The following is a 25,437-nucleotide window of genomic DNA, read 5'->3' on the forward strand; positions in this document are numbered from 1 at the left end:
ACAAAATGTTTCTTCTTGGCCTTAGAAATGTATCCATAAGATACAAATTTGACTATATGAATGTTATTATTAAAAAGCAGGTCTCAGGTGCCTGGGTGGCTCAGTCAGTAGAGCATCTACCTTCGGCTCAGGTCATGACCTCAGGGTCCTGGGATTGAGTCCGTGTGGGGCTCCCTGCTCAGTGGGAAGTCTGCTTCTCCCTCTCCCTCTGACTCTCCACACCTCTTGTGCGTTCTCTCCCTCTCAAATAAATAGATTTTTCAAAAGCAGGCCTCAAAAAAAGGGGGATATCCACAAAAAGGAGGTGAACAAAATCAGGGCCTAAAGTATCTCTGTACAGATCTATTTCCATGCCTGAAATATTATTTATCCACTAAAAATTATATCATTAATGTAATGTGATAGGATAGGATAGGATAGGATAGGATATAAAAAATATCTGGAAAGGTATACACCAAAACATTAGCCACAGTCACATCTAGAGAGGCGGATCACTAGGGAGACCAACACTTAACATATACTACAGTAATTTGAAAAAAGATGCTATAAATGAATATATACATATTCACACGGAAAGACTGTAAATGCAAAATACAATTTACAAAATAATGTAATACTTTTTATAAAGACATTCATATATGCCGAAAAAATAATCTAAACTCTAGGAGATAAACACAAAAGTCAACATTAATTACCTCTAGGTAGATTGTGGATGTATATAAATGCTCCTTTAGCTTACCTGTACATTTGAATTTGGTACAACATAGAGACTGTCTTTAAATAAGAAAACGCAAACACATGCATACACATTATTTGAAAGAATAAAATGAAAAGGTATCCGTAACATGGAGGGTGATGAACTTATAAGTGAAATATTTTTTTTAAAGCCAATTTGGACTGTTTATTTATTTTTTTTTATTTTTTTATTTTTTATGATAGTCACACAGAGAGAGAGAGAGAGAGAGAGAGAGAGAGAGGCAGAGACATAGGCAGAGGGAGAAGGAGGCTCCATGCACCGGGAGCCCGACGTGGGATTCGATCCTGGGTCTCCGGGATCACACCCTGGGCCAAAGGCAGGCGCCAAACCGCTGCGCCACCCAGGGATCACTTATAAGTGAAATATTAAAAAAAAATTATATTAGAGGTCCAAAGAGAAAGAAAGAAAGAAAGAAAAGGTATCCATAGCTGTAGAGCAAATCATCTTAGTTCCAGCTTTGTCCCTGGGCATCAAGAAACAAAAGCATCGGGATCCCTGGGTGGCGCAGCGGTTTGGCGCCTGCCTTTGGCCCAGGGCGCGATCCTGGAGACCCGGGATCGAATCCCACATCGGGCTCCCGGTGCATGGAGCCTGCTTCTCCTCTGCCTGTGTCTCTGCCTCTCTCTCTCTCTCTCTATGTGACTATCATAAATAAAAAAAAAAAAAAAAAATTTAAAAAAAAAAAAAAAAAAAAGAAACAAAAGCATCTTCCTTCACTGGAAGGAGCCCTGCTCTCCCCACTGTCTTCACGTGCCAGAACCTCAACCCCCCAAATGCCACTTTCAACACTCACTCTCCTGCTCAGCCATCTTCATTGAAGTTCTACGTCCTAAGGCATCAAAGATAAACTCCCTTGCCTGGCTCTAAAGGTCTCACAGCCCTCCTTGGCCCTATTTCCTCAAAAAGCCCCCCAAACACACCAGCCCCTTCAACGTCTCAAGACTTACCACGTTCATTCCCACCTCTACTTCCTTGCTCATGTCATTCACCTTATCTGGGGTCCCTTTCTTTTCTGGTACTTTGCTTTATTCCTCATCTTCTTCAAGACCATGCAAAACCCTATACCATGCTATAACCCACCTCCTCAAAAAGTCTTCTTTGGCCACTCTAGCTCACGTTAACATGTTGTAATTCAACAATGTATGTTGGGAAAGAGGGGGGGCCAAAGATACAGATGCAGTGAAACGCCAGGACACCTGCACCCCAATGTTTATAGCAGCAATGTCCACAATAGCCAAACTGTGGAAGGAGCCTTGGTGTCCAACGAAAGATGAATGGATAAAGAAGATGTGGTTTATGTATACAATGGAATATTACTCAGCCATTAGAAATGACAAATACCCACCATTTGCTTCGACATGGATGGAACTGGAGGGTATCATGCTGAGTGAAATAAGTCAATCAGAGAAGGACAAACATTATATGGTCTCATTCATTTGGGGAATATAAAAAATAGTGAAAGGGAATAAAGGGGAAAGGAGAGAAAATGAGTGGGAAATATCAGAGAGGGAGACAGAACATGAGAGACTCCTAACTCTGGGAAATGAACAAGGGATGGTGGAAAGGGAGGTGGGTGGGGGGAGGGGTGACTGGGTGATGGGCACCTGAGGGGGGCACTTGATGGGATGAGCACTGGGTGTTATGCTATCTGTTGGCAAATTGAACTCCAATAAAAAAATAAAAATAAATAAAAATTTAAAAAGGATTTATCAAACAAAAAAAAAAAGAAAGGGGGGGGCATGAGTCAAGGAAGAAATGGAGGGAGGTTAGGTTTATGTGGTACAGATGATTCCATCAATAAAGACATGAATCTACTGCAATGAGTGTGAGTCACTGTGCCCACGTTTAGAAATAGAAAAATTTATAAATAGAACAGAAATACCTGTTTTTCATTCAATATTGCTCTCTAATGCAAGCCAACAACTATATCCCATGGGCAACTGAACTAACAGTGATATTTGCTCTCTGGAGGAAAACTGACCATGTTGGTCTCCAACAAGACCTGGACCATGGTCATGCATAACCAACACAGAAAATGATTTAAAGGATTTTTCATCTAACCCATTGACTTAAATCCTAAATTACTTATGTGATTAAGGAATTACTATACATTTTTAAGGGCATTTCTGTTTATTATGGTTATTTTTTTGAAGAATTCATATCTTAGAGACATATATGGAAATATGTATAAATGATATGTTGAGGTATCACTTCCTAATAGCCCAGTGGCCCCATCATGAGGGAGAATTTGGTAGGGATACAGAAGAAATAAGGGTGGCCATATGTTGATCACTGTTGCACATGGCTGTTGCGTGCATAGGGGTCCATTGTGCTAGCCTCTCTACATGTGTGAATTTTTGAAATTTTCCATTTAAAAAAGTTAAAGGGCACCTGGGTGGCACAATCAGTTAAGCATCCAACCCTTGGTCAGGTCATGACCTCAAGGTTGGAGCCCATGTCAGAGTCTGCTTGAGATTCTCTCTCCCTCTCCCTCTGCCCCTCCTGTTCATGCTCACTCTCCCTGTCTCCAAAATAAATACATCTAAAAAAGAAAAACGGTTTATAATTTGTTGTCTCTTCCAGCATCTGGGAAGTTCCTTAAAAGTCGGGTTTTTTTTTTTTTTTTTTTTTTTAATTTATGATATTCACAGAGAGAGAGAGAGAGAGGCAGAGACATAAGCAAAGCAGGCTCCATGCACCGGGAGCCCGACGTGGGATTCGATCCCAAGTCTCCAGAATCGCGCCCTGGGACAAAGGCAGGCGCCAAACCACTGCGCCACCCAGGGTTCTCAAAAGTCGGGTTTAATTTGTCTTCTCCTACTGATGCTTCTTTCAAAATAACAATTATATGATCATATTCTCGGTCCTTCTCGATGAGGTGGAAGTGGGGAGCCCAGGAAGGACCAGCCATAGAGAAAATGGTATACCTCATGATGCTGCAGGTCTCGTTCGGCATTTGCTCTCATGTGCCTGATCTCGTCCTTCATGTCTTCCAGCTCCTTTTGTACAAGCTCGCATTTTTGGTCACAACTGAGGCCTATCACATGGTCCATACCTATACGGGATTTGGATCTATGCTTGCCTCGGAACTGTAATAAAAGCAAAACCAAGCCACTGTCAAGTAGGAATTTATGCTCAAATTGGGTATCAAAGTGACCACTCAGACCTGCTAGAAATTACTCTGAGTGACAGCCAGGGAGAACAAATGCAACGTGAAAGGATGTGGGATATTAGGTATGAGGTGATGTTTATTTCAGAAGTCAGCCTAAGGCCCTGTGCTTAAGAATTCAAAGGCCTGTTCTTGATAATGACCTTAAAATAAATAAAGGAAAGTGTCTTGAGGCTGTGGAAGGACTGTGAACCTACTATAGACCAGCATTCAAGTCAGTGTCAGGGGAAGCCCAGAGCTCAATGCTTCTTAAACTGAACACAGAAGAGAAATTGCATCTGGGGGCACAGTGTTCAGCAAAAAAAACCAAACAGACAAAAATATTTTGATTCCCTACACATTTAAGCCAAAGGTCACCAGCAGATGGCCCAGGGAATGTGTGGGCCTGGAGATGAGACTGTTTGGCTCTCAAAAGATGGATCTACATCCAGGTGTATATTTTCAAAAATTAATTACCCACATTTGAAAATTGGGACATTCCACCACAATAATCTATATTTTCAGCTTCTCTTGTAAAATCAGCTCTGGCAATACCAGGCCACCTGGTTTGGCTTTTAGATGAGGGAGGAAAGCTTCCATGCCCACAGCAGGTTCACTTCACTCCTATTATAGGTGGCTAGCTGGGCCCTGTAAACATTCGAGTCCCCCAATTTAAAGGAATTATTTCAAACAAACTAAGATATTCTGGGAGAGTCAATCCACTATTAATTGAACCTGATTCCCTTCACACTCACTTGAAAGAAAAACCTTGGGAGGGAAGGAAGAATCAAAAGTAGAATAGGGAGAGAATTATATGCCAAAGAGGACATACCAGAGGCAGATACACAAATACTACTTGTATCTAAAGGGACAAAGAGAATAAAAGAATTATTAGATCTCCACAGTATACCTGTGCAAATTCGGCTCCTGATATAATTTCTGATAATCGTGGATGTCGCTGATCCCTGGGCTCCAGTTTATTATAATATTTCTCAAACATCTCTGTCTCAGTTTTGAGAGCAGAGTTTCCATAGCTGCAAGACAGAGGGTACCTGAGTAAGTTCTACTTATAAGAGTTCAAACCCCAAATAACTAGTATTTAATACTTAGCAGCTACCTTTACCTTCTGCAAAACACTCAACTGCTTGGTACCTCAAATTCCTCATCTGTAAAATGAGAATAGTAACAGTGCCTATTATGAAGAGTTGCAATAAGAAAGGCAAAGCCTTTAGAACAGTGCCTTGCACATAGTAAGTTCTATTTAAATATCTGATTTTGGGACGGCTCAGAGCCTGGGTGGCTCAGTGGTTGGGCGGCTGCCTTCGGCTCTGTTGGTGGTCCCGGGATCCGGGATTGAGTCCCACATTGGGCTCCCTGCATGAAGCCCGCTTCTCCCTCTGCCTGTGTCTCTGCCTCTGTGTGTGTGTGTGTGTGTGTGTCTCTCATGAATAAATAAATAATTAAAAAAATAAATATCTGATTTTTTTCAAATGTCTAATAAGCCACAAAACTGAAAAAACTGGCATTATGTTGAAAATCGTTGCTGAGATGAAGCTACAAATTCCACTTTCCAGTATCTTCGAACCCATTCATGAAATTCCTTCTGAATTACTACATGCTTGAAGTTACTACATATCCACAATCTTCGGATGTTTGCTTTGGTTTATGTTTCTCAGCTGTTCCTTCCAGCACCAGAGAGATGAAGTATCCACAAGCAGCGTATTGTAAATGGTGGAAAGGCTCGGAATAAACTGGGGATGACAAACCTAGTTTATCCTGTAATATGCGAAGATTTTGACCTTTTTAACTTTTACATATTTAAAACATACAAGTTATGTGTGCACGATATATATGAATATATGCATATTGGATAATACTGAGGGAATTCCTGTGGGCTAAAATTTAAGATTAGTGGAAAATGCTCAATGGAAAGCCGGAGGAATCAAAACACCTTTTTCCCCCCAGCACGTCATGCCGCATTCCAAAAACTGTAGCTATTAATAAGATTACCTCAGTTCTGACCTCAACTGTTCACGGACATAGTGAAGTAACAGCCGCTCCGCTGCTACAACCGGATACTCTGGGAGACCGGGAAGTTGTACAGTTGACCTCTGAACCTCCGGGGCCGCCGGCCTACCTGAGCTCTTCCACCAGCTCACACAGCTGGATAGTCGGCAGCTCGTTCTCCTCCCCGCCCTGCAACTCGACGACGGCGGTCTCGGAGTCCTCCTCATCAGTCATCTCTGCGCCCCAGCAGCCTCGCCAATGCCGCGAGAGACCGAGGGCGCCGAGCGCGAGCGGCCGAGCGTCACGCGGCCGGCGGCCACCTCGCGGCGCGTTGCCGGAGCGACCGGACGCGTGCGTGAGGGGCGGGGCCTCCGCCGGCTCCGCGCGGCGCCGAGCGAGCGGCCTCCCACCCTCCTTCAGCAGCCGTCGTCACCACGCCGCTACCTGCCGCTGCTGCTTGCGCCGCGCTTCCTCCGCCGTTGGCGCTGTGCCAAGCACGGTTGAGGCAAGTCCTTGCGACGCTCTCGTAACATTCTCTCTTATTCTGCTTATTCTCCAAGTAGAGGAAACAGACCCGGAAAGTTCATTTGACTTGTCGGAGTGTCTTCCTTCCCCCGCCTCGCTGTGAGGCCGCTATGTCTGCTCACCCCCTGGTGCTTCACCCACACTAACTGCAGTTTCTCTCAGACACCGATATCCTGCATTCCTAGAAGGGAAAAGCTGACCGATTATTAAATGGTATAAATTCAAGAGACAACCCTAAATAGGCACCGAAACAGCCATTATGTGCTGGGGGAACGTAAGGAACAGACAATCCTGAATCCAGCTCTCGCTTCAGATTAAGTGAGGGAAAGAGCCCCTAAACCCACTGTTGCAAGTGGAGTGACGAGAGCAACAATGGGGTGCCTCACAGTTTTTCACAGCCATCATTTCATTTAATCCTCAAAACAGTCTTATGAAATTAGTATTACTGTCTTCATTTCACGGATCAGGAACTGAGCAGTAGCTTGGCGGAGTTGGTCGTGGTCACACAGGAATGGAATCAAGGTCTGGCCGAACCCGAAGCTCCTACAGTCAGGTTCTACACTGATGTGTGCCCCGCAAGGACCCGCAGGGCGGCAGCCTGGCGTTCTGTCTGCCCGCCCTGGGATGGAAGAAGGCCAAGGTGAGCAGCCTTCTCCCGGTCAGGTGCGCGCTGGATGTGGTTAGAAGGCAAGCTATAATAAACTGCTTAGAGTGGAGGTCAGCCACCTCCTCCCATAAGGGACGCACCTTAGCATCAACATACAGTTACTAAACTCCAAAGAAAGATTTTTTGTTTTGGGGGGTTTGGATTTTGGTTTTTATTTTGCATAGGGTGCAGATTTGGGGCCAGAATGGAATACTGGAGATGATGGCAGAGAGGCTGAGCCCTGCCATCACCTTCTTCTCTCTGGTAGGCCTCTCTAGGAGCAATGCAGACCACGTTTAGAGATACTGAAGATGTTCATATACCAGGTGATACAAATAGAGGCCCGCCCCAAGAGGGCCAGAAAGGACTCTGTGCGGCAGGTCCACACAAGTTCCATAAGGTTAGAAGTATTGATGGTAGGGAAAGATGCACTGTGAAGCTTAAAGTAAGATCTAGTTGAGGGACCACAATTGAGGACACGGGATTTTGCAAAAACACCATGCAGTCCACAGGAGGATATTTCACACCATTTGAAAACCAGCTCCTGGCCTGGTTTTAGACCCTCATAGGGACAGAACGCTCAAGCATGCATCCAGGGGATCCCCGGGTGGCTCAGCAGTTTAGCACCAGCCTTTGGCCCAGGGCATGGTCCTGGAGTCCCAGGATGAAGTCCCACATCAGGCTCCCTGCATGGAGCCTGCTTCTCTCTCTCTGCCTCTCTCTCTCTCTCTATGTCTCTCATGAATAAATAAATAATTTTTTTATAAAAAGCATGCATCCAGCCCTGCTCATCGTGATGTGAGTCCTGTTGGACCCACCGAGGTATAAAGTTGGACAGGCCCAGCTTCAGTCCATTGCAAAATGGAAATGTTCTGTCCAGGATCGAGTCCCAGAAGGACCAGGGAGCATGAGTAAGCTGCATGAGCAGGAAGTCCAGACCTACTTGTCATCCACCACACTCACACCCATTTACACTCATGACCATATTAAGAGAGGGGACAGGATCACAACCAGCTAAAAAGGAGGAAAAAGCCTGAGCTTGGTTTAGAGGTGGGCTGGTTTGGAATGTGAGTACAAGCCCAACACGGAGGGTGGCTGCATCACAACCACATTCATGGAAGGCTCTGAAAGACAGTAGAGGAGGAAAATCTTTTCACAGGGCAGAGCTGTGAGTGGCACCTGGTCATCTATTTTGTATGGAAGGAGAAGTGACCTCAGGTGAGAAGTGGTTACAGGGACTCATCTAAGGGGGAACTTTGGCTTAGGGACTCCCCATCAGCCTGGCTGAAATGCTGTTAGATGCTATCATCTGAGAAATTTCCTCTCCAATCCTCCCTCTTTTCTTTCCCAAGTATGAGACCTGTACTGTGGCCTGAACACTCTCCCTATCTACTCCAGTTTCATCTTCCTTGTCCACCACAGGCATTTCCTCCATTAAATAAATTTCACAAGTCTAATTCCACCTTGGCTTAGAGGACCTGAACTGACACAAATAATAAATTTCAATCCTAAAGATATTAAAATATAGTAATATAGCCTGTGTATGAACTAAAATCTGCATTTGCCAAACAAAAATACCTTGCTGTTCACACTCTGTTTTGCTGTATTACATTTTTTAAATTGTGGTAAAAAACACAGCATAAAATTTAACATCTTAGCCATTTCTAAGTGTATAGTCCAGTAGCGTTTAGTATAGTCACGTTGTTGGACAACCAACCTCCAGAGCTTTTTTACATTGCAAAACTGAAATTCTGTGCCCATCAAACAATAACCCTCCCTTCCTACCCGCCCCCAGCCTCTGCCAACCACCATTCTACTTTCTGTCTCCAAGCACTTTGTGACTGCTTTCAATTCCTCAAATAACTCAATCAGAGGGGCCCCTGGATGGCTCAGTTGGTTAAGTGACTGCCTTTGGCTCAGGTCATAATCCCGGAGTAGTGAGATGGAGCTCTGCATTGGGCTCCCTGCTCAGCAGGGAATTTGCTTCTCCCTATCCCTCTCCCTCTCTCTGTTGATCTCTCTCTCTCTCCTTCTCTGTGTGTGTGTGTGTATGCTCTTGCTCTCTCTCTCTCTCTCTCTCACTTGCTCTCTCTCTCAAATAAATAAAATCTTAAAAAATAATAAACTCAATCAGAAAGTATTTGTTTTTTGTGACAGGCTTTTTCACTTTAGCATGTTCTCAAGGTTCATTCCCAGGTAGCACGTGTCAGAGTTTCCTTCGTATTGAAGGCTGAAAAATATTCTATTGTACATACATAACACATTTTGCTTCTCCATTCATCTGTCGATGGAGACTTGGGTTGCTTTAAAATTTAAACACAAATAAAAACAACAGTGCTTTAAAATTTAAACACAAATAAAAATTTCAAAACTTATTAAGTTGTATGTTGTTCAATATTTAAATATGTGCAGTGTATTGTACGTCAATTATACCTTAGTAAAGCTGTAAAACAAGCAAGCAAACAAACACAGTCTCTTCTCTACAGCCTTATACATCAAAGTACCTACTTAGTAGCTGCACACAAGTGTGGAGTGAGCATGTCAAACTCCTCCCTCCAAATCTGCTTTTCACCCATTCTTCTCCATCTCAGTAACTGGCAACTCCATCCTCTTAGGGACGCAGGCCAGAAAACTGGGAGTAATCACTGGCTAACTCTTGACTCCCCTCTTTTTCTTGGCCCTACATTGGATCTGTGAGCAGAGCCCATTGGCTGTGCATTCAGAATGAACCTAGAACTCTTCTCATTATTATGACCACCCTAGTTCAAGCTACCATCATCTTTTGCCTGAATTATCATAGTTGACCCCTCACTGTGCAATTTGTTACATGTCAGTTATATGCCCCCAGAAAAACCTAGGGTGGGGAGAAGAAAACACTGCCTATTTACCAAATTTTCACTCCTTTTATACTTTACCTCCTTTAGGTCTTTTCTTAAATTAATATCTTTGCAATAAGCCTTTCTTCATCACCCTAGGTAAAATTAGGTTCCCTCCCTACCTCCCTCTCCACCCCGCCCTTGGTATTCTCTATCCTTTATTCTTCCCATGACACTTATAAATAAATTACTGTGCATTTTACTTATTCATTTATTAAAAGATTTTATTTACTTTGAGAGTGAGAACGCACACAAGTGTAAGTGGTGGAGGGGGGAGCAGAGAGAGAGAATCTTGAGCAGACTCCCCATTGAGCATGGAGCCTAACTTGAGGTTCAATCCCACAACCCTGAGATTATGGCATGGGCCAAAATCAAGAGTCGATGCTTAAGTGACTGACCCACCCAGATACCCCTTACCTATTAATTTTTTTAAGGATTTTGTTTGTTTGTTTGTTGTTTGTTTGTTTTTGTTTGTTTGTTTGTTTGTTTGAAAGAGAGAGAGAGTGAAAATGAGCAGGGGGGAGGGAGTGGAGGAGGGAAAGAATCCCAAGCAGACTCCATAGTGAGTGCAGAGTCCAATGTAGACTCCATCTCATGACCTGAAATCAAGACCTGACCCAAAACCAAGAGTCAGATGCTTAACCAACTGAGGCAACCCACTTATTTATTTGTTTATCTGTCTGTGTCCCCAGTTCCACCCTACCCCTAGCAACTAAAATATAAGCTTCATGAGGGCAAATAATTTTGTTTGTTTTGTATGTGCCTTTATCCCTAGTACCTAAAACAGCATCTGGCATATGGTAGATGCCCCAGAGATATTTATTCAATAAATGCAAGAATGTGAAGGCAGGACTATGAGGAGTTTAAGAGCTCAGGTTCTGGGATCAAACAGACTCAGGTTGGAATCTGGGCACAGTCATTCTTTTGTTGTATGAATGACTCTGGACAAGTCCCTGATCGCCTCTGTCCCAAAATCTCTTCCTTCTTTTTTTCTAAAGATGAATAAATGGGATAAATACCTACCTTATGGGCAGCCAGAGAGATTCACGAAAGCAGAGGGAAGGTATAGAAGAGAGGTGACAGGAGATGTCATTCTTCGTCTAGTTCTGACACTGCATTGTCTTCACTCCCACCTGGGAGGGTAAGTAAACCTTGGTGACCAGCAGGGAGGCCATTGAGATGCTCCAAGCAAATAATTTCCAGACACTAGGGAGAAAAGCTAAGTCCACTGGGCATACCTCCCTCTTCTGGGCTTAAATCAGACATTGAATCCTCCCCTGAGGTGGGCTGGTAAGGAAGGAAAGGTGGAGACCATTCCCAAAGACAACCTTCCAGGCACTGCCCCTTTTACCTCCTTCCTTTAGTAATCCAGAATCCATCCCTGCCTGGTCGTTGACAGTAGGTTCCTCTCCCCAAGATGATGGGTGTAGTGGGTATCAGAAAGCATTTGTTTCTTCACAAGAGCACAGCCAGCCTTGGCCATCTGACTGCCAGCTTCACTGGCTCTCCCTGCACAGCCACATCCCCACCCCTACCATCTATGCTCTTCAAAAAGCCAATTAAAAACATAATCTCTGCTTTCATCACACCCCTTGTGAGCACCAGTTATCTGGACAACTTGTTTGCAGAGGATATAAACTAGTAGATTCAATTATCTTTCAAGGATATCTCCTTCTCCTTGCCCCCTATTGAGTCCTGGCAACTTAGCAAGCAAAATTGGTCAGTTTTTGAAATAAGCCCTTAAGATACAAAAGGTTCAGGTTTCCTGCTCGTGGCGGAAGAATTCACACAAACATAGCCCATCATCACATCAACTCCTCATCTGTGCTGCTTGCTGATTCTACCTCTGCCCCCTTCACACCACCACCTTCTTCATTTTTGCACTGATGTGTCTCCCATCCCTATCCCTGTCCCTCCACCCTCTACATCCTGGGACACTAGTTCTTGTGGACTCTATTTCCCAGGCTCCCTTGCTGTCTGACTTCCGGCAGCTTCATCCAATGAGGGCGGGAAGAGAGATGGGGGGGGGCAGGGGGAGGGTAGTGGGGGATTTCTTTCCTACTGCTTCCCTGCTTGGGCACCACAGTCGTGGTAGGGCATAAGCCCTCCATGACCACACCTCTTGTGTAGCGTCCCCTCACTCAGTATCAGCCATGGATAAACACTAGCTTCACCATCCCTCCCCTTCCCTTCACACCTAGAATGCTTCTAGTCCCTGGATAGCTCACCCTCCTGCCTGGTTCCTTAGCTCCGTCCATGTGAGTGTAGATAGTCCTTTCACTAAGGTCTATTCAGTTGAACTGAGTGGAATTTCTAAGAGTCAAGCTTTGTTAGGGAGGTAGTATCAGATATCTAAAAGAAGTGGTAAGGGAAGTAACCTAGAGGTGGAGGGAGTCAGGAGCAGAGTGTTTTCATGGAGTGCGGTTTGAGGCTGCTAGGCTACTGCCACCTGACTCAAGTCTCTCAGTGTTTTGTCCCTCAATTTCCACCTCTGTAAAATGAGGATGACATATTTTTTTGTATATTTTTTATTGGAGTTCGATTTGCCAACATATAGTATAACACCCAGTGCTCATCCCGTCAAGTGCCCCCCTCAGTGCCATCACCCAGTCATCCCATTCCCCCACCCACCTCCCTTTCCACTACCCCTTGTTCATTTCCCAGAGTTAGGAGTCTCTCATGTTCTGGGATGACATATTTTAAATGACTACCTTATGCATCTTACATGTTTATTTTCAGGCTGAAATGAGATGGAGTAAGAAAAAACAGTAGTTAGGAAAGTATGACACTAAGATGGACACTCAGCACACATCCTCCATCTGGAAGGAGCCACTACCCTAGTTTGACAACTATCTGTAGTAGATTATTAACTGAAAAATTGACTCAGCTTGCAGGCCTCAAATAATAGTGATGACAATTGCCATTATTATTTCTTAATATATTTATGGCCAATTAGGTAAGATTATTATTGCTTAATGAAAACATTTATAACAATATTGTTTCAGTTACTATTTATTGATTGCTAGCTATGTGCCAGACGTCATGCTAAGCACATTCTACACATTGTCTCATTGCATCAGTTTGATGGTTCTGTGAGATACAGGTACCTTCTTAACGTCCATTTTACTAGTGAGGAAACCAATTCTCAGAGAAGCTAAGCAACTTTGCCCAAACTACATAGCTATCTTGGGGCTGAAATTCAAGCCTGGGTTCATCCTACTCTGCTCTGTTCTTTCATGGTATTCACCTGATAGAGTGGTGATTCCGGTGGGGGTGGGGTGCAAAATAGTGCCCCCAGGGGACATTTGGCAATGTCTAGAGATGCTTATGTTTGTTTTAACTGAGGGGGTTGGTTGCTATTGGCATCTAGAGGACAGAAGGCAGTGGTGGTACTTGTATTTATTTCAGGTGGCTGAAAACAAGAATTTATTGTCTCATGGTTCTGGAGACTAAAGTCCAAAATCAAGGTGTTAGCAAGGCCACACTCTTTCTGAAGGATCTAGGGAAGAATGCTTCCCAGGTTCTGGTGGCTCCCAGCAATCTTTAGCATTCCTTGGCTTGTCACTCTATCGTTCCACTCTCTGCCTCCACTTTCACGCTGCTTCTTCCTTGTGTCTTTATGTATCCTCTCCTTTTCTTATGATAACAATGATCATTAGATTCATGGCCAGTCCAAAATCCAAGATGATTTCATGTCACCATTCTTAACTAATTACACCTGCAAAGATCCTTACTTCTAAATAAGGTCACAATCTGAAGTTCTATGTGGACATGAATTTGGGGGGACACTATTCAACCTGCTAACCTTTCAAGGCACAGGACAGCCCCACCCCCAAACAAAGAATTATCGGCTCAAAATGTCAAGAGTATTAAAGTTGAGAAACTTTGCTTTAGAAGGAGGCATTTCTTCTCTGGGAAGCAAGGAGTATGTGTCTCTGTTAATCCACACAGCTACAAACAGAAAGGGTCTCAGAGTGCCGTCAAGTCGTCCAGAGGTCCTTCTCTTTCCACTTTTCTGGGACCACTCCTTCTTCTGATAGCCCCCAGTATCTCCATGTGGATGCTGCCCCCTGCCTGGCATTTTTACAGCATTTTGCATTTTGACTTAAGAATGATATGGTCAGATCCACCCAAAATATCAAGCTTCAATCATAAATAAATGCCTGGCTTCTTCTTTCCCAAGAGGGAAGATGATCAAAAACCAGAGAAAGAAACTCAAGCTTTGCAATTTATGGGAGAGGGACCAGCCCTGCGAGGTGGACAATCACCTGATGGCTGCCAGGCACTTTCCTCCATTCTTTCAACATATATTTGTTTAGCAGCTACTATGAGCTTAGCCCTAGGAATGCAATAGTGAGCAGCAAGGCTGGTATGCTTGCTCACATGAACCTTCCAGTGTGATATAAACACTAGCCATCCAGTGTGGTAAGTGCTATTGTAAGGAAATACAAGTGCTCAGATTTCAAGGGGTTATAAAGGGTATTCTGGAGAAGGTAAGGTCTAAGCTGAGATTTGAAGACTGAGTAAGATTCACAAACAGATAGGTTAGGCTCATTAGCCCAAAGTCAACCACAACTTTAGCCCCCAAGCAAAGACCAAAGGGAGAGTAGGGTTGAGAGAGGAAGGGAGGAGAGAGTTTATGCAAAGGCCCAGAGGGAAGAGCAAGCACTTTTGGGAAATTGAAGGAAGGTCAGTCTAGGCTTTACCTTCCCAGGAGAAGAAAGCAAAGAAGGTCATTGCTAAGATCCACCTTCTGGTTTTCCTCTTTGTCCTCCAGGGACTCCCTTTGACCTCCCTTTCTAATATGAGCTGTTATTGGATGCTTTCTCTTGCTGTCCTTGCTGAACTCAACTCCCTTCTCAGTTTCAGAGACCCTCGTCTAGGTCTGATCGCCAGGTAAGGACAAAGGCCTTTGACTTCATCTAGAAGCAGAAGGAACATCAGGCATAACCAGATATCTTTGGTGTCTTATCAAATATATGGAAATCACTTAGTCTCAGCCAAGGTGAGACAGAGGCAGAAAGTCCTGGGTAAGCATCAGAGCTGGGGCTAGTCCACTTACAAGGTCGCTCCCACTTTGAAGATCAGAAAATCAGAAGCATGTAGCCAAGGACAAGGACCCACAGTCAACATTACTGTGTCTCCTGCTCTCTCTGCATCATGGAGGAGCAAAGATATTAACAATCTGGGCTCTGTAGCCAACGACTGAGTTCAAATCCAGCCCCAGACCATTCCTAGTTTTGTGATTTGAAGCAAGTCACTCATTTCTTTTTTTTTTTTTTTTTAAGTCACTCATTTCTTATTACCATAGTGATGCCCCCTAGAGGAGTGTGTGTGTGTGTGTGTGTGTGTGTGTGTGTGTGTGTGTGTTGAGGGAGTCACAAAAACCACTCAAGAGGTCTACACAGGACTTGGAACCCAAAAAATGCCTAGACCTTTGGCTTTGTTTCTTTCTCATCTTTGACCATGAACCCAGGCCCACCCTACTCCTTTATCCAGTTTCCAGGGAAGCTCCCTCGGCTGAGATGGAGGAAGCAGGAAAACAAAACAGTTCTTCCATTAGGGTATTCACTTCTAAAAAATTCAGGTGTACAGTATAGTGATTCAACAATTCTATACATTACTCAGTGCTCATCGGATAAATGTACTCTTATTCCCCTTCAACTATTTCCTCTATCCCCCTATCTACCTCCCCTCTGGTAACCATCAGTTTGTTCTCTATAGTTGAGTCTATTTTTTTGAGTCTGTTTTCTTTATTCATTTGATTTATTTCTTAAATTCCATATATGAGTGAAATCTTATAGTATTTGTTTTTCTCTGAGTTACTTCACTTAGCATTATATCCTCTAGATCTAGCCATGTTGTTAAAAATGGCAAGATTTCATTCTTTTTTATGGCTGAGTAATATTCCACTACATATATATTTAAATGTATATACAGATTATATATATCACATCTTCTTTACATGTGATAAATATAGATATAGATATATCACATCTTCTTTATCCATTCATCTATCAATGGACTCTTAGGTTGCTTTTATAGTTTGGCTATTATAACTAATCCTGCAATAAATATCAGGGTGCATATATCTTTTCAAATTAGTGTTTGTTCACTGGATCACTTTTTTAAAGTTAGCTTTTTATAAAAGAATATTGTTCAGGAAACTGCACAGCTTGACAAAATTTCAAAAACTGAACACACTTGTGTAATCAGCACATGGTTGAAGAAAAAGAGCAATACTAGTATCCCAGAAGCCCTCCAAATACTTCTTAACTGTCACCACCATCTTCTAGGATAACCACGACCCTGACTTCCAAAGCTGACCTTAATATTGCCCCTTTTTTCTGTTTATACAAATGGAATGGTGCAGCCCACACTCTTTTGTGTCTGGCTTCCTTCACTCACCATCATTTTGACAAGAGTCATTTACATTGACATGGGTGATCATAGATCGTCCATTCTCATGGCTGTACAGGATTCCATTGTGTTTATCCATTGTACTGTTGGTGAGCTTTTGGGGGAGTTTCCAGTATGGGGCTGTTGTAATAAGAGTTACTATGAACATTCTAGTAGATGTCTTCTGGTGAACATACGTACACATTTCTGTTATATATGCACTTAGAAGTGCAAATGCTAGGTCACAGTATGTTCAACTTTAGTAGACCCTGCCAAACAGTTTTCCAAAGATTACCAGAGTTCACTTTTTAAAACAATCTGTGACATGGGGCACGGTGACCTCCTTCCCCACAGTCAATCATTTATTCACACACATTTATGAACCCTGGATCTGTGCAAGGCGCTAAATGAGGGATTGGAAGGCCACAGTGGAAGTGCCATGGGCTAATCCTGGCTCTGTGTGCCCTGATATCTATCCCCTCCCCATCCCCTTCTCTTTTCTCCTTCCCCTTGAATGTGTGTGTGAGGAGGAGGACAGGGATAACCTAGGGAGCCCTCTGAGCTGTATTTCCTAGGCTCCAGGTCAGCTGGTGGGCACTGGCTGGAAGTCAGCGGACAAGAGAAAGGAAAAATCTAGGGGTGTGAGGGTTCCTCCCTCTCTCTGCCTGGGGCAATGTTTCTGGTTGTGGCTGTGTATCTTCCATGATTCCAGCTTCCTCAGGTGACCTTGGCCCTTCGCTTCAGTAGCATCACCTGCTCCCTTGTCCCTCCAGCTGATGGGTAGCAGTGGCTTCTTACACTTGGTGGCTCTTAGGCTTTCCCCCTCTTCCACCACCTGTGCATCCAATCATTTCCCTGTAATCATACCCTTTTTAGTTGCTTTAGGATTATTTCTCTTGGGGCACCGGGGTGGCTCAGTGTTTGAGCATCTGCCTTTGGCTCAGGTCGTGATCCCAGATTCCCGAGATTGAGTCCTGCATCAGACTCCCCACAGGGAGCCTGTCTCTCCCTTTGCCTATGTGTCTGCCTCTCTCTGTGTGTCTCTCATGAATAAATAAACAAAATCTTTAAAAAAAAAAAAAGAATGATTTCTTTTTTCAAGGTTAGACCCTGACTGATCCTGGCAGAGACCTACAGGGCCAGCAGGGAGATCTTCAGATAAAAGGACCAGACTCATTCACCAAGATCATTGCACCAATGGGAGCAGCTGAGACATGTAGGTGGGGGATGGCCAGTTGTACATGCTTTAGGTCACCTGGGTAGTCACCAGGAGGACTTCCATCAGATAGGGGCAGTTGCTCCTCCCAGCCATGTTGGCATTCCCACCGCCGTGTCCTACTAGTTGAGGCTACTCCTTCCAGGGCATCCCCTTCATCTGGTTCTATGGACCAGACATCTGCAGGCTGGTCCTCGGCATTTGTTTGTTGATGATATCATTAACTGATATAGCAGAGTGCTTAAAAATGCTGGCTTTGGAATTCAAAAGATGATGGCTTGGGGTGTCTGGGTAGTTTAGTCGGTTAAGTGTCCTGACTCTTGGTTTCCACTCAGGTCGTGATCTCAGGGTCTTGAGAGCAAGCCCTGCCTCAGGCTCTGCGCTCAGCAGGAGTCTGCTTGAGATTCTCTGCCTCTCCCTCTCCCTCTCCGCCTTTCCCTCGCTCCTGCATGTTCTCTCTCTCTCTCTCTCTCTCTCTGTCTCAAATAAATAAAATCTTTTTCAAAAAAAAATGGGGACACCTTGATGGCTCAGAGGTTGAGCATCTGACTCCCCCGCCCCCAGGACCTGATCCTGGTATGAGGATTGGGTCCCACATCGGGCTCCCTACAGGGAGCCTTCTTCTCCCTCTGCCTGTGTCTCTACCTCTCTCTATGTGTCTCGCATGAATGAATAAATAAAATCTTTTTTAAAAAATAAAAATAAAAAATAAGATAAAATAAATTCAAAAGACGATGGTGTTTTTTGTAATAATAAATTTATTTTTTATTGGTGTTCAATTTGCCAACATACAGAATAACACCCAGTGCTCATCCCATCAAGTGCCCCCCTCAGTGCCCGCCACCCACTCACCCCCACCCCCCGCCCTCCTCTCCTTCCACCACCCCTAGTTCGTTTCCCAGAGTTAGGAGTCTTCCATGTTCTGTCTACCTTTCTGATATTTCCTACACATTTCTTCTCCCTTCCCCTCTTCCCTTTCACTATTATTTATATTCCCCAAATGAGTGAGACCATATGTTTGTCCTTCTCTGATTGACTTATTTCACTCAGCATAATACCCTCGAGGTCCATCCATGTCGAAGCAAATGGTGGGTATTTGATTCTGGATCCTGCCCCTTGCTTGTGTGTGATTTTCCTCAGTTTCCTTTTACAGTTAATGGGGGCATGTGGGTGGCTCAGTGGTTGAGCAGCTGCCTTTGGCTCAGGGCGTGATCCCAGGGTCCTGGGATTGAGTCCCACATCAGGCTACCCTCAAGGAGCCTGCTTCTCCCTCTGCCTGTGTCTCTGCCTCTCTCTGTGTCTCTCATGAATAAATCAATAAAATATTTTTTAAAAAAATTTTTAAATAAGGTTAATGATGCCCACCTTCCCTGATTCCTGAGCAGATTATGCAGTGGGTGAGCATCAGTGGTAGTAGAGCATGCAGAATTTAAACATGTATGTTTATATCTATGTGTGATGATATATAATGCAAAATTACACTTTACACTTTACAACATACACTGTGTATATGTTACAATTCAAGAATTTGCAATCATACACTTATTTATGATTAGTAATGGCCTGTAAACAAGTTATGACCTTCAGATTTAACAAGCCAATAATTAACGTATTTTATCTGATAAAATAATGTATATAATGAACTTGCCTATGTTACCCAAACACCAGCCTCAGATCATAAATTATCCCTTTTGGGACCACATTAATAATCCCTCCAAGAGGTGTATTTTTAATATGGTGCTATCTTAAATGTTTTATATTGAAATAATTTCAGTCGCACAATATAATAAAGAATTGCCATACACCCTTTACACAGGTTTTCCACATTACTCATAAATTAACATCTTACATTTGCTTTATCATTCCCTCTCTCTTAAATATCTCTTTCTTTCATTTATATCAAACTAGATGTTCATCTATATCCCTTACCCAAATGTTTCCCTTTTCCTGAAACATGAGAATAGTTGCAGATCTGATGAGTCCCTTTATCCCTAAATATCTCAGTATTTATTTGTATAAATATATCTCAGTATTTGTATTTCCTAAAAGCAAGAACATTTCCTTAAAAGATTATAAAAATCAATATATAAACATTGATTTAATTTTGTTATCTAATGTAGATATCTTACCTAAGTTTTCTCAATTGTTTCATTACTGCCTTTTTAGCAAAATAACTACATGAATTTTTCTGGTCCAGAATTGCATTAAGTCATGTGTTTTGTTTCCTTTGATCTGGAACAGTTTCTTAGTCTTTGTCTTTTGTGACCTTGACATTTGTGAAGAGTAAAGGCCAGTTATTTTGAAAAGTGCTCCGCCATTTGGACTTGTCCTATGTTATCTTGTGATTATATGCAAGTTCTGAATCTTGGGCAGGAATATCGCAGAAGTGATGCGTCATTCTCAGGGCAACGTGTGGGGAGGCATGTGACATCATGTGGTTTTAACTTAGATCACTTGGTTAGGGTGGTGCCTGCCAGATTTTTTCTGCTGTAAAGTTACTATTTTTTTCTTTGTTGTTTTTAAGTATCTTGTGGGGAGATACAAGTCTATGTAAATAACCTGTTTCCTATCATACCTTCACCCACCAGTTTTAGTATTCATTGTTGACTCTTGCTGAGTAAATTGTTACTATGGCAGCTGGCAAATGGCAATTTTTAAACTCCACCATTCCTTTTATGTTTCTTAAGTTAGTATTCTACTTTATTTACTTATATCAATATGGACTCGTGGATTTTTATTTTATTCTATGAGTTGTAATCCCTTATTGTCATTATTTAATTTGATGTTCAATTTATACTGAATTTGGCCAATCGGAGCTCCTTAAAGTTGGTTCCTTTTCCCTTTTGCAATGTTGCTACCATTTTTTGTGTATTGCTTACTTTCTGGCAAACTAGATGTTCACCTATATTGCCCTTACCCAAATCTGGAATCAGCCATTTCTCCAAACAGCTCTAATTTCTTTTAGTGGAGAATTTATACCTCAACTTTCAAAAACAATGAAGGAGAAGAAGAAGAAAAAGGAGAAAGGAAAGGAAGTGGGGGCCCCAAAAGGGCGGTGGGGAGGTTTACAAAGATTATAGTATATGTTTTAACAAATCAATGGTTTAAAAAAAAGAGACTTGAACTTATTTGAGAGAGAGAGAGAAAGTGTGTGTGCACACGAGTGAGCAGGGGGGAGGGGCAGAGGAAGAGGGAGAGAGAGAATCCCAAGCAGACTCCCCATTCATTGGGGATCCTAACAGTTCATTGGGGATCCTAACGCAGGGCTCAATCTCCCAACCCCAAGATTATGACCTGAGCTGAAATCACAAGTCAGACGCCCAACTGACTGAGCCACCCAGGTGCCCCAACAAATCAATGGTTTTAAAACAAAAAGTATGATGCAAAATATAACAGTGCTTCTCATAAGATAGTTACACCAAGTATGCATTTGAGGTTCTTCTTGAATATGGGTCCCAATCACCTCCTTGCCTCCCCAGCACACTCCATAATGGCCCTATGTCAGTACTGCTTAATTGGGGATGGGGGAGCCCACAGTGAGATGGTGAATCTCAGGGAGCTTAGGTCTTTCTTCTCCGAACCTTGACCTGGACCCCTTTACCTGCAGAACAACTGTGCTAATATTTGTTTTCTACATTGATTGATTGGGATTTTACTCAGTTTTATAGAGGGAAGTTTTAGGGCAGAAGGGTAGGGAAAGTGATTAAGAAGAACCAGACTACCTGATTCCAAATTCTGGCTTTAGGGGCACCTGGGTGGCTCAGTCAATTGAGCATCCAACTATCAGTTTTTGGCTCAGGTTGTGGCCTCAGGATCATGGGATCAACCCACATGGAGCCCGCTTGAGAGTCTCTCTCTCTCCTCTCTCCCTCCTTCCCTCTCTCTCTCTCTCTCTCTCTCTCTCTCTCCCCCTCTACCTCTCTCTCTCAAATAAATAAATAAAATCTTTTTAAAAATCCTGGCTCTGGCAAATCACTTAACTTCTCTTTGCCTCAGTTTCCTCATCTGTAAAATAGGGATGTATTGCCCCCAGAGGATATTGAAGAGGATAACACCATCTGATGTATGTCAAACATAAGAAGCAGTAGCTGGTACATAAGAGTTTTATATTGGTGTCATGACCTCACATGAAAGCTGCTGCCTTTAGGGACATCTTCCCACTCTAGGTTCATCACTTAAATCAGGGCCTCAGGACTCCCCCATCCCCAAGGATTGGTGCTCACAAACTACAAGTCATGGCCACTCCAGCCCGTCTTCAGTCCTGGCCACCTGCAGGCACCTGTGCATCAGATACTTGCATCAGTCAGGATGCTTTCCAGTGCGGGATTTCCAGAATCCTGACTCCTACCAGGTGACACAAAGTAAGGACTCATTGGCTCTTAAGGGTGCTTTCTCAATCTTCAGGCATGGCTGGATCCAGGGACACAATTATGCCATCAATCCCCTCCATCTCTTCTGGACTCAGTTTTCCTCCATGCTGGCTTCACTATGAAGCTTCACTTTTATGTGGTAAAAAAATGATCAGTGGCCCCAGCCTCAAGTCCTACCAGCTGAGCAACCCCAGAAAAGAGAGAATGTGTCTTTCCTAGTAGCCTTAGTAAAGGTCCTGGGGCTGATGTAAAGGTAGTAAAGGTCTATTGGTCTGTTTGGGTCCTGCCATGCTAGATCTCTCCTATTTGCCCCTCCATGACCACTCTCCACCCTTTCCACCCTCCTCTGTGCCTTGGGAGATGGACACATGCAAACTACAAAAGCAGACTCTCTTGCTTTCTGAATTTAGGTTGGACTTATCAAATGGGAGGCACACACAAGAGCCTAGAGGATAAGAAGAGGTTATAGTCATGGTATGGATTTTCTAGCTCTTTCCCTTTTGGGTTGCTGTGAGCCAGCTGCATGTTTCCACTGAAGGTCTCAGCTCCTGCCAAAGGACCTTCTCAACACAACACCATTCCTCCTGGACCCTGTAATCATTCTCTATCCTTGCCTCTCTAGGCTAAGAGGGATGATGGTTGCTAGCCATTGAAGGCCCCAGGGGACTACCAGTTCCTGTTGGTTTCCCTGGATCCTACCTTCACCTTTGTAAGAGATCCTTCATTATACTTTTCCTCAGTGACTTACTTGGATATGCCACCTGTGTCCTTCCTGCTGATGCATATGCTCACCTCTAGGGCACAGGTGAGGTCTTAAGTGACCACAAAAGAAGGAACAGACAGTGTGACAAGGATGTGAGTGTCAGAGTGCTTTGTCAACCTCAAAGCATGGGACTATGGTGAGGGTATCTGTCTGGAAAGCCAGGGTCCCTCTTGGTCTTATTTTCATCCTCCTTCCTCTAAGTTCCACAGAGTGGCAGGGTAAGAGAGGGAGTTGGATTTGGAGTCTAAGCCCAACCACCCCCATTCTTTTATATCTCCCACTAATTGTGTGGCCTGAACAAGGGACTCAGCTTCTCCAAACCTCCCTTAAGTGAAGAGATCTTGCCTGCCTTCCCTACAAAGGGCTGCTAGCAAAATTGGATAAAATTGGCTATGGGGAGGGATGGCTGATGTCCAGAGTTCTCCATCTACTGTGTGTTGTGGGGTCTCAGGACCTCTGGGGCACCCATAAGTAACACTTTTCTATAAATACCATCATGGCTCCAGTTGTCTCCACTTTGACCACAGAAGATCCCAGTCCTCTGTTAGCTCCTTTCTGCATGACCTGAGACATAATCTCCTTCACCTCTATCCCCATATCACCAGCATGCTATGAAGGTCAAGAGTGATTAACATCTGTTTGTGGTCTCTCTGGACCACCTGACCAGTAGGAAACTGTAATCTCTTTGAAGGCAGGGACACCATATTTTGTCCCCTGTGATATGCCCACATCTAGTAGAAACCAGCACAGATCAAGTGCTCAGTTAAGTACATGTTGAATGAACACAGGCCAACAGGCATCAAGAAAGACCAACTGTTGCTGTTTTACTACTATATGTTAAAAAGCAAAATGAAGAAGCATAGAAACAGGGTTATAAAAATTGCCCATAGGGTGAGCCTGGCTATTATATTATACTATACTTAAATTATAGGCTTGTGGTAAGATTGTGCATGTAGGGTACTTGGCACTGTGCCCAGCCAAGAGCAACAGTTCCACCAACCCTGGGTGGATGCAGAAGTAATGACCCACTCAGAGACCAGCACTGTCTAAGGGTCCCTCTGCACCTGCTAGCCTGGCACCAGCTGCTTAGCTAACACTGTTTCAAGGAGGGAAACCATTGTCTTGGGACAGAGGTACCTTTCCTGTGTCTTAAGGAGGAACTCTGTAGCAGATAAAAAAGCAAAGAGGGTCTGTGGGCCTGGCTAAGAGGACATGGCACACAGCTACTAACTTACTCTTCAGATAAGTGATCTAATCTTTCTAGGCCTCAGTCTCTCCAACTGGAAAATGGGAATGTTTACACCAGGTGATCCTGAGGGCCAAGTAAGAAAATGGCCATACTTAAAAAGCTCTTTTATTTACTTTAAAAATATTTATTTGTTTATTTATTTAAAGTAGGTTCCATGCCCAGCATGGAGCCCAATGAAGAGCTTGAATTTACAACTCTGAGGTCAAGACCTGAGCTGAGATCAAGAGTTGGATGCTTAAACAACTAAGCCATCCAGGCAGACATCCCAAAAATGTTTTTAAATCAAAGGTTACTAATGAAGCAATGGTTGATAAGAAGCTTTTGCTATCCCCAACCGCCACACACACCTATAGGTCCAAGACTGTTCAGATCGCCATTTTCAAGGCTCATCCCCAGCCCCCCTCCATCCCTCCTCTTTTTCTTGCTCCAATCAATGAACCTTGATTGAGCAATGAACACCCCCACCCCAGGCTGGGTGTGTATAGGCCTGGGTTGAAATGGTCCTATTGATTTGGAAAGAACTCTTCCTTTAGGATTGCCAAAACAAGGGCGCTCTGCAGGCTCCAGGCCCATGGGCAGCTCACATAGAAGAAAAGGAGGGAGCCATCTCCACCCCTCCTGCAAAGTGAGTCACCCTATCAACATGCCCTTGTGATGTCACAGCTGGTTTTACCAGATCCCCTGGAGCTGACCCATCCCTGCCAAGCTGGAACCCTCACCCTCCTCCTTTGTCAGAAGCAAAAGACACTTGTCAGCCAAAACTACCAGGCCTCTCAGAACCCTATTCTATTGAAAAGGCTTTCATACTATCACAGTTTTTGTCAAACAATCATTACTGATTGGCATACAGGAAAGAGAAAGCTTTCCCCTCCTCTCTGCCCTCCATCTCAATCCGTGCACTAGAGGAAACCATTAATAGCTTCATGTGGAACATTCCAGATCCTGTATAATGCATATTATATTTTCTTTTTTTTTTTTTTTTTTAGATTTTATTTATTTACTCATGAGAGATACAGAGAGAGGCAGAGACACAGGCAGAAGGAGAAAAGCAGGCTCCTTATAGGGAGCCCGATGTGAGACTCAATCCCAGGACCCCGAGATCACGCCCTGAGCCAAAGGCAGACACTCAATCCTGGAGCCACTCAGGCATCCCATCACATTCAATTTTCTTTATCAAGACTTTTTTTTTTTAAGAGCAGTTTTAGGATCACAGAAAAATTGAAGGGAAGTGGTGTAGAGATTTACCATATCCTTCCTGCCCCTACATATACCCAGCCTCTTCCATTACCAATATCCTCCTCCTGGGTGGTACTTCTGTTAGAATTGATGAGCCAATATTTATGTAACATAATCAGCCAAAGTCAATAGTTGACATTACAGGTTACTCTTGGTGTTGTACATTCTACGGGTTTGGACAAATGCATAGTGGCATGTATCCATCATTCTGGGACCACGTAGAGTATTTTCAGTGCTCTACAAAT

At 43.6% G+C, this 25,437-nt stretch overlaps 2 protein-coding genes across 21 annotated transcripts in view; one reads left to right on the forward strand and one right to left on the reverse strand.

The window, feature by feature from the left end:
- The window catches only part of CFAP263 (cilia and flagella associated protein 263), a 110,692-nt gene extending 104,436 nt beyond the window's left edge, over positions 1-6,256 (reverse strand). For 13 of the 15 annotated variants that reach the window (XR_013380117.1, XR_013380118.1, XR_013380116.1 and 10 more), the window contains exons 1-3: positions 5,916-6,256; positions 4,816-4,939; positions 3,685-3,846 (exon numbers count right to left, since the gene is read on the reverse strand). Coding sequence is in view for 11 of the 15 variants with exons in the window: in XM_077898246.1 (XP_077754372.1) it covers positions 3,685-3,846; positions 4,816-4,939; positions 5,916-6,139 (510 nt within the window). In the remaining 4 variants the exon portion in view is untranslated. The remainder of the gene's footprint in view (positions 1-3,684; positions 3,847-4,815; positions 4,940-5,915) is intronic. The other 2 variants (XM_077898248.1, XM_077898245.1) reach the window with 2 other exon arrangements.
- A 45-nt stretch (positions 6,257-6,301) lies between these two features.
- Positions 6,302-25,437, forward strand: part of CSNK2A2 (casein kinase 2 alpha 2) — an 80,175-nt gene continuing 61,039 nt past the window's right edge. For 3 of the 6 annotated variants that reach the window (XR_013380119.1, XM_077898261.1, XM_077898262.1), the window contains exons 1-2: positions 6,339-7,077; positions 10,958-11,100. Coding sequence is in view for 5 of the 6 variants with exons in the window: in XM_077898261.1 (XP_077754387.1) it covers positions 10,958-11,100 (143 nt within the window). In the remaining variant the exon portion in view is untranslated. Of the gene's footprint in view, positions 7,078-10,957; positions 11,101-25,437 lie in introns of all 6 variants that reach the window. The other 3 variants (XM_077898257.1, XM_077898259.1, XM_077898264.1) reach the window with 3 other exon arrangements.

This window comes from Canis aureus, chromosome 5, assembly GCF_053574225.1.
Source record: "Canis aureus isolate CA01 chromosome 5, VMU_Caureus_v.1.0, whole genome shotgun sequence".
NCBI classification, from domain to species: domain Eukaryota; kingdom Metazoa; phylum Chordata; class Mammalia; order Carnivora; family Canidae; genus Canis; species Canis aureus.